The sequence below is a fragment of the Protobothrops mucrosquamatus genome, unplaced genomic scaffold (genome assembly GCF_001527695.2).
Source record: "Protobothrops mucrosquamatus isolate PMUCROS unplaced genomic scaffold, P.Mucros_1.0 scaffold_211, whole genome shotgun sequence".
NCBI lineage: Eukaryota > Metazoa > Chordata > Lepidosauria > Squamata > Viperidae > Protobothrops > Protobothrops mucrosquamatus.
In genome coordinates this window covers 319,113-328,810 of record NW_015386287.1, presented here as the reverse complement: position 1 = coordinate 328,810, position 9,698 = coordinate 319,113, and the positions used below count along the sequence as shown (strand labels likewise).

At 34.5% G+C, this 9,698-nt stretch overlaps 1 protein-coding gene across 1 annotated transcript in view; it reads left to right on the top strand.

Annotated features, from left to right (window-relative positions):
- Nucleotides 1–9,698, top strand: part of CATSPERB (cation channel sperm associated auxiliary subunit beta) — a 71,403-nt gene that overhangs the window by 21,189 nt on the left and 40,516 nt on the right. Inside the window, exons 11-13 of the mRNA XM_029286343.1 lie at nt 1,857–1,903; nt 3,000–3,152; nt 5,962–6,114. Of these exons, the coding sequence (XP_029142176.1) occupies nt 1,857–1,903; nt 3,000–3,152; nt 5,962–6,114 (353 nt within the window). The remainder of the gene's footprint in view (nt 1–1,856; nt 1,904–2,999; nt 3,153–5,961; nt 6,115–9,698) is intronic.

Below are 9,698 nucleotides of genomic sequence, written 5' to 3'. Positions count from 1 at the left end.
ATTGAAGAGCACTGGGCCCAGAACAGAGCCCTGGGGCACCCCACTACACACTTCCCTCCATGTAGATGCGGTTCCATTGAGGACCACAAGCTGAGTACGGCCGGTCAGCCAGCTACGGATCCATCTGGTGGTGATGCTGTCTAACCCACATTTTTCTATCTTATCAAGTAATAGGTTGTGATCTACTTTGTCAAATGCCTTACTGAAGTCCAAGTAAATTATATCCACAGCATTCCTCTGGTCCACTATTTTTGTCACCTGGTCAAAGAATGCAATAAGATTTGTCTGGCATGATCTGTTTTTGACAAACCCGTGTTGGCTTTTAGTAATGACTTTGTTTGCCTGTAGGTGTTCACTGATTCGTTGTTTGATTATCTTTTCCAGAATCTTCCCAGGTATTGAGGTCAGGCTGATATGTCTGTAATTTCCTGGGTCTTTTTTCCCCCCTTTTTTGAAGATAGGAACTACATCAGCCCTTTTCCAGTCCTCTGGTAGTTCCCCAGTGCTCCAGGATCTTTGAAAAATATAGTTCAGTGGTTCTGAGATCACATCCGCCAGCTCCTTAAGAACCCTGGGGTGTAATCCATCTGATCTTGGTGATTTGAACTCGTCTAGGCTGGACAGGTGCTCACCATTTTCTTGCCTATCTTAATTTGTATCTCTATTTTGTTTTTTATGGCACTATTTTTGATAGGTTGGTCTGTTTTTTCCCTTTGTGTAAAGACAGATGCGAAAAATGAGTTAAATAGTTCTGCTTTCTCGCTGTTGCTTGTCACCTTCTTGCCACTTTCACCCACTAATGGACCAATTGTTTCCTTCACTTTTTTCTTGTTTTTTACATGTTGAAAGAAGCTTTTTTTTTGTTATTTTTGACTTAGTAAAGTCTGCGAAAGCTATTCTGCCAAGTATTTCTGTTTATTATACATTAACTTAATTATTTATATTTGATGCTAAAAAAAATTCAGAATCCCTGTTAATTAATTGAACTAGTTTTCACAAATTATAAGGCAACCAATGGTTTTTTATTCTCTCAGAAAATACCAAGAAAACATAGCAAACTGTTAATCATAGCTAATCTTTAACCATACTCCAATATTATAATTGGAATCACACATCATACTAAGACAAAACCAGACAAATCAAATTATGATTTAGTATAAAGTGTGTAAGTATGAACCTATTCTGTATATAAATTCTCTCTTTGTCAGGTATTGACACATTTCTTTAAAAAAACAACAACCTTTAAACTAGACATAACTAAACTTAGCAGAGGCATCTTTGCAATAAAAGATATAATATTACAGATGAGTAGCTTCGGTTTAATGTCCCCCAGAAGCATGTGTCTATTCAGAAGTAAAGAAATAAAGATGAGTTGCTTGGCGAATTTGTTTTGAATTAAATCATAAGAGCATCAGAATAGCCCAACTGGATCAAACCAAGGTCTCCATGCATTTCAGAGTCTTTGTTTTTTTCATATAGGATCACTTTATTATCCTATTTATTTATTTATTTATTCATTCATTTATTTATTTATTCCCCTATTTTATTTATCTCTTAGCATTTAAAAGATATACTGTGTCTGAGTATGGAAATGCTACAAGGTTACTGACCATTTTATTTATTAAATTTTATGCTATCTTCTCTATAAGGTGACTCTGGGTGATTATTCAAAAATGAATTACACATCAAAAGATTTTTGAAAACAAGACTCAGAAGCTCATGTTAATTTGTGCTAGCTTGCTTTTTTTAAAAAAAACAAAAACAACCCCTACATTTTTTTGCAATTGTTCATATCAAACTGCATGCATACATCTTTAAAAATGCAAACAATTACATGCAGTTCGTTTTTCTTCTAGTGGATTATGTCAGTCTCTCATTCAACAAAGATAAGACATTGAGTCAGGTAAGACAAATAATGATCATTTTCATCATGGCTTGGTCTACTTTGTTCTGTATAGAAGTTGATCCAGAAACACCACACAGAGGATTGAGCACACTATCCATAAAAATCCAATTTTACTAATTGATAACCATGCAGAGTCAACAGCTTTGCTGCTATTGCTGCGGAAATTTCAATTGCCATTGTTCATTGGAGAGAAGGTTTGATGCTATGTGGAGAAGAAAGAAAAAAAGAGAGGAAGGAAGGAAGGAAAAAAAGAAAAAAGGAAGGAAGGAAGGAAGGAAGAAAACATTAGACAATGAGGAAAAATAAAGGTTTATTAGCATGTAGATGAATAAAAACATTTTTCAGGACTGAAGAGCCTAAGCTATTTACTAGATTATAAATTAAGTTATGAGATGTTAGCAAGAATATTCAGACCAGAAGTGATGGAAACATGAAAGTTCCATCAGATCTCAAACAAGTTGAACATATTGGACAGTGGACCAAATAGAGGTGAAGTGAAGAAAGCAGACTTGCTCAAAAGTTTATACTTGCATTAAAATATCAACTGTATTCCCAATATTATTAGCCCTCATTGGCTAATAATGTATAATTCTTCATGCATAATCTAATCTAAAGACATTGTTTGCCAATCAGAAATTGTTCACACAACTAGAAAATCTCCAATATAGCAGAATATAATATGTACATTCTCAGAGAAGGATACTTGGTCCTTTGTGAATTCAATTTTGTTTCTGTTTTTTTAACCTACTTGCTAGAGTCAACTATATGATTGTTTTATTTGTGCTTTATATATACAGGTAATTTCCAACTGGAAACCCCATCAGCCTTGCTACTTTTTGAACCTGCAGTTGCAAGATGAACAGAGAGAGGAATAATTTTAATACAAAATTAATACAGGATCCCAGTGCATTTCAGAAGCGCATTCTGATTGGAAGCTTGAACTCTTGGCTTTCATCCCTTTCCTTCTGATTTGTTTTAATATGCTGAACAGATTCTTTGGCAGCACATTTAAGTCAAGAATATAATATATTTCTAGATATATAAACAGTTTAATATCTTGCTCTTTATGTTTACCTTTCTCATGCTTTTACAGGAATCCACCTGCTTCTATAGTAACGATTCATTTACAAAATGGCACAGTTGCTTACCACATAAACCACTAGCCGAAAAGCATATTTCTAGACGGGTAATTTCTTTTGTGGTTGATTATGAGCAGAATACTGGTATAGCTCTATTATCTCAAAAGGTATAGTATTAAAAATGGTACTTTTTCAATTATCAATCCATTTATGTATACTTTGTTACTATTGAGACCTTCTCTTCTCTTCTCTTCTCTTCTCTTCTCTTCTCTTCTCTTCTCTTGTGCATTTTTAAAAACTGTGTTTAATATCCAAATTATTTGACGAAGATATTCCAATTATGCAATGTATAGAGAACAACAATGGAATAACAGATTTGAAGCAACCCGGGACTTTACTTTTCCTTGGGTGCTTATAAAACTGCCTCAGTTTTCTCCTTACCTCAGTGCTTATATTTGACGGTTCAGTTATTTAAATTTATTTCTCTTTAAATATATCTTTGAAAAATAAGTTGGATATCTTTATGCTCTTTGCCATTTTCATCCTTATGATACTGGTATACATGCTGAAGCTTTTCTTTCAAACTATTGGTATTATGATTTTTAAAATAAATGTTTCAATAAGATTTTCAGATATGTATTTTTTTGTTATTTGGAAGGAAAGACAAAAAGAAACAGTCACCACTGCTGGTTATGCTCTTAGCATGGTAAAGAGAGTAGTTGAACACTGGCTTCTCTTGAAGCATTTCATCCACAAGGAGATTTTAAATCATGTATTTGTTCACAGTCTGTTCCACGAGAAGCGATATGCTAGAATATTTAAACTGCCTCCTGGTAGACATCAAGCCTTTAATGAGGCCTAGGTGGTTTGTTTTACATTCTCAGACCAGAAGCCTGCTACTACATGCAGAATTGCCAAGTTCTTATTGGCATCTATTGCCATAACAAGGTTTAAGCTATCCTAATATTGGAACAATGTCAAGAGGAAGTCCTTTTATTTTATCTAGCATCTATTTTTGTTTTGTTTTATTTCAGTCTCTTTGTTATATGTGTGTAAATGTTAATTGGCTGTTCTTTATGGTGGTTTTGTTGCTTTTATTATTTGAGCTTGCTTTGATATGTTGTTATAGTGCTAAGGCTAATTTGCTGGACATTGGCTGTAAATAAATAAATACAGTAAGTAAATATATAAATACATTTATAACAATTTGTAAATAGCAGGAGCCAATTAATCAGCAAAGTTTTCTCAAGGAACCTGAACCAAAGTTATTTCATTTCACTGAGCCCTTCAAACTGGCATTGTAGCCTGTTACACCAAGGTGGTTTTCATGGTTTGGAGTATCTTATGAGTTTATAGGTTTCAAAGTTGCTACGATCTTTAATTAGTCTTAAATAATAATCAGCAGAGGGTTGAGTTCTTGGTGTTCTCTGAACTTGCTTTTATTCCTACAGAGAAACAAAAACTCAGAAAATACTAAGAACACAGCTATTCAATTCTGAATAATATCTATTCCCCTGTATGGGGATCATTACATCTTTAGATGTATGGCTAACCTGGGCATGCTCACATCCACTATAAAGACTACCAGGATTTTACCCTTTATCACTTCCTGAAGAACAAATCATTAACTGTCCAGTTTTATTATCATTCTTTGATATTTTCTCATTATAATCTTGTGCCTTTACAGTTTTTATAATAAGTCTCCTGGGAATAGCATCTTTAAAAATAAGCACCTGTTAAAATGTTTTCATATGGATCAAAAAAGTGCCTTAGGTGTCTTATCAGCAAAAAAAAAAAAATGATTGTGTTGTCCCTTACAATAGAACAGTTTTATATCCAGATCCTTCTGTAGAATAAATTTCCCCATTCTACAAAGAGAAAATTAAAAATAACAGGCAGTTGTCCTTTCCTGCCCCTTTCTCTCAAAATTCCTGGATAATAGGACCATTCTTTAGGAAATTGAATTCTGTTATGTAGGTAGAGCAGTTTTTATAGTATTTGAGGAAGATTTGAAGGAGACACACAAGACGTCTTTTGGATATTGGCATGTTTCTTCACAAGAACACCAAACAAATTTTTCCAGGTCAATGTCAGTCTTGAGCAGCTAACTACTGTGACACAGGTCCTTAGAAACCTATGGGGCAAAGGGATTTTTTTTAAAAAAATAAAAAATAGTATAATTGTCTGCCATTAGGGCAGTGATGGCGAACCTTTTAGAGATCGAGTGCCCAAACTGCACCCCAAAACCCACTTATGCATCGTCAGGTGCCGGGTGGGTATGGCCCATTGGGTGGGCGTGGCTCCGATGGTAACGGCAGACTGGGTGGGACTAAAAAGTTCAATCAATCAATTCCAACTTTGCAAGATCTTTTTTTTTCCCGTGAGAAGTTGAAATTGACTGATTGATTGAACCTTTTTTTTTGTACATGGCAGCGGGTTATAAAACCCAGCTGAAGGCCAAGGACTGGGGCAACAGCATGGGTGCCCACAGAGAGGGCTCTGAGTGCCGCCTCTGGCACCTGTGCCATAGGTTCGCCACCACTGCATTAGGGTATACCATATTTTCACCTTCATTGATTCATTGAATTCCTGCTAGAATTAGAAGAAATTATTCTGATGAATTCTGATATTTATAGAGGTAGAAGGATATTTTCCTCATCAAAAGACAGGAAAGTATGTATATTGCAATTTGGTCTCCATACCACAGCTGAGCTGGAAGAAAAGTTTCCACTCAATTTTGCTTATTCTCTTACTCTCTTTGTCTCTCTCTCTCTCTCTCTATGCCACCCTCATCCCAATTCTTCTAGCTTTCTGGGTACTAAGAAAAATTCTAGTTTCTTATAATGGCCTCATAAGCTCAGATGAATGCTGTTCCACTGGCAAATTTACTTGCAAAATTACATGTAATTATTGTTAATTTATTCTGTGCCCTTGCTAAGGTAAAATGATTAGTATTTTTTTTCCTCTTCTTCTTAGGACAAAAAACTTGTATCTGTACACAAGTTAACAAATGGTGCATTGAATAAAAAAACCAAATTTCCTACTTTCACATTTCCAAGCTATTCGTTTGTGCCAACTGGATTGTTTTTTCATCCAGGAAGTCATTTTATGTATGTTTATGGAAACGAGGTGTGTAAAATGGAAGAGATGTGAAACTAAAAATTAGAATTTCATAATGATATTATTTGTAGTATTTTATTTTGTTATGGACTAAGTCCTTCAAACTATCTTCAACTATTGTTTTAACTGTTGCTTTTGGGGGGAGCGGGTTGTAGGTATATGTGAAGAGTTATATGACAGAAAACAAAGAGTGATTACATCCTGGTACCATCTGAAACCTTGGGACATTTATAAACCCAGTTATTCTTCTGTAGCTGACACAAATAAAATTTTAAAAGAAATTTTTTAAAAAGTTGCAAAATTTATTTTCAAGATTGTGTAGCAAGATACTTTTCAACTGTGTGTAGAACTATTAGTGTAGAATACATGTTTCTTCAAACCAATGAAGAAACACTGTTGGTATTCTTATGATTCTATTTGATGCAGATGTCTGATTTAGTTATTTTTAGAGGGGATGTGATAATGTGAATACTGTGGATTGAACTGTTATGTTAAAATGATTGTAATATATTTTATGTATGTTTTTCTTAAATAATTTTCTGAATCCAATAGTAATTCTCTCTCATCAGATCCACTATTTGTTTCCATCTGATATCATTTAGTGGGCAACCTTCAAAGCCATCTTATTAATTATCTTTGTTCCCAACTGTAATCATAGATAATTTCCAGGGGAAAGAATTCAATTAACTTCAAAATAATTAATCTGAATCCATCTGAGTGCTTAGTATATTTCAAAACTTTGTGTCTAAAGGTTGAATCATGGCAACTGGACCAAACTTTGTTAATCTGAAGTTTCATTGCTCATCCAAGCAACTTCATCAGTCAGAACAAAATTAGTCAGAACTCTTGCTAAATCAACTTCAGGTGTTTCTTCCCAAAATAACTTGCAATATGTAAATGAAGACTTTATCATCCAAGCCAAAGTTGCCTAACTTTGGCCTGGCTGATTGAGCCTTCATTAACATATTTCAAAACTTCCTTAAATCAACACTCCACTCATCCTTTTCTTGAATATTTTAGAAAAACCAAAAACCCAAAAAGTCTTAATTTTTTCCAAAGCAATAACATTAAAAAATAATCCAAATAACAATTATGAAATGAGGCATTGTCAAGCTTTTTGTCCTTAAAAGGCTGTTTTATGAGAATGAATTTAGATTGTATCCAAGCCACTCAACTCATAAACTGACCGCAAAACCATAGTTTACTGCACTCTAATCATGAGGAGTGGTTGTCTGGAGTGTACATGGGTTATCTCAACTATTTCTCCTTTCTCTGGAGAAATTTTGCTAGTCTGGATCCAGCATCCAGGCACTTTTTTTTTTCTTGGAAATGCTGCCCCACTGTCAGATGGGTGCCATGGCACTCATCAGGCAAATAGGATTGAAACAACTAAAATAACCAGATAAATAACAACATTACATAGTAAAATATTGCTGTGTCAAGAACCCATAAACAAATATAATCACATGCAGGAGAAAGGAAGAGAGTATTTTTCCCCAAATAACTTCCTATAAGATCATGATGGAGAATATCTTACATTGGCTGGAAGTATGGTAATAAAGAATGACATGTTTGAAAATGAGCAAATAAGTAAGAGGTGCAAATAAATAAGTGATTCAAACTCTTATTTTTGGCAATTAATTTCAACAGTAATTATTAATTTTGCTAATATTGATTTAATTTTTGTGCTGGTTCAGTCTTTTTTTTTTGGAATGTGGCCTTATGTCATTACATGAATATATACAGTTATATATAATACATATTCATACAAATGAGTCATGTCCAGGGTTGGTTTCAGCAAAAATTCTTTTATGTATCCAAGAAGTTCCACAAATTAAATTGATTCTATTTCCAAGACATAGAAAGTTTAGTTTATTAAAATTCCATTACAGGCTGAATTTATGGAACTTTATAAATTACATTGTATCTAATTAAAATGCTGCACAAAATGCATAAAGAAAAACAATCAGGTCCCAGCATTAGTACAAAATTTGGCTACAGTTCTGGAAACTTCTCAAAATCAGGTCATTTAGTTGGTACTACAGAATTGCCATATGACAGCAATTTGAATGGTTTGTAGAAACCTAGAATCATAGGACTGAAAAGGACCCGGGACAAATGGCTGTCCAATCTTTTCTTAAAAGCCTTCAATGACGGAGCATCCACAAGTTGAAACTCCCTCTGATAAGGTTTCACCCAGTTGCTCCTTGTCCTGCTCTCAGATGCTATGGAGACAATAATAATAATAATAATAATAATAATAATAATAATAATAATAATAATAATAATAATAATAATAATAATAATAATAATAATAATAATAATAATAATAATAATAGTGATAGTGATAGTGATAGTGATAGTGATAGTGATAGTGATAATGATAATGATAATGATAATGATAATGATAATGATAATGATATTTCAAGGAGATTCATTATCACCATTACTATTTGTTATTGCACTGTTTCCTCTGTCAACAATACTGAATAATTCAGGACATGGCTATCAAACATCAAAAACATCTGCCAGACTATCCCACCTCCTTTACATGGATGATCTGAAGCTGTATGGAAAAACATCATCTGAAATAGAATCGCTGCTCAACACTGTCCGTATATATAGCCAAGATATTGCAATGTAGTTTGGCTTGGACAAATGTGCCACACTTACTATCAAACAAGGAAAAATAGTGAAAACTGAAGGAATCAAGATGCCACACGAAAATAACATTAAGAATCTGGATGAGGAAGATTACTACAAATACTTGGGTATCCTTCAAGCTGACAACATCAAGCACACTGAAGTCAAGAAAAAGATTAGAGGTGAATACATCAAGAGAGTAAAGAAGATCTTAAAGTCCAAACTCAATGGAGGAAATACCATAAAGGCAATCAACACCTGGGCAATTCCAGTCATTAGATACACAGCTGGAATAGTGGACTGGACTCAAGCAGAACTAAAAGCAATAGATGGGAAGACCAGAAAAATAATGACAATGAATCATGCCCTTCATCCACGCAGTGACATTGACAGACTTTATCTACCAAGGCAAATAGGTGGGCATGGAATGCTGCAAGTACTGTACATCAGATGGTTGAAGAAGAAAAAATAGCTTTGGAAGAATATCTGAAGGACAGTGATGAAGATGCACTGAAATTAGTATATCAGGAAGGCTTACTGACTACTGGAGAGACCAAACTGGCCTACAAGAAAGACCAAATGAAGAACAGAATAGAGGCATGAGAAGACAAAGCACTGCATGGCCAGTACATTAAAAAAAAATAGCTGGGAAAGACCTGGCAATGGTTAAGAGCAGGAAAATTGAAGAAAGAGACCGAGGGACTAATTCTGGCTGCACAAGACCAAGCCTTAAGGACAAATGCATACAAAATCAAAATTGAGAAGACAGCAACAGACAGTAAGTGCCGCCTATGCAAAGAAGCTGAAGAAACAGTGGACCACCTGGTAAGCTGCTGCAAGAAGATCGCACAGACTGACTACAAGCAGCGGCATGACAAAGTAGCAACAATGGTGCATTGGAAGATCTGCAAGAAATATCATTTGCCTGTAAGCAAGAACTGGTGGGATCA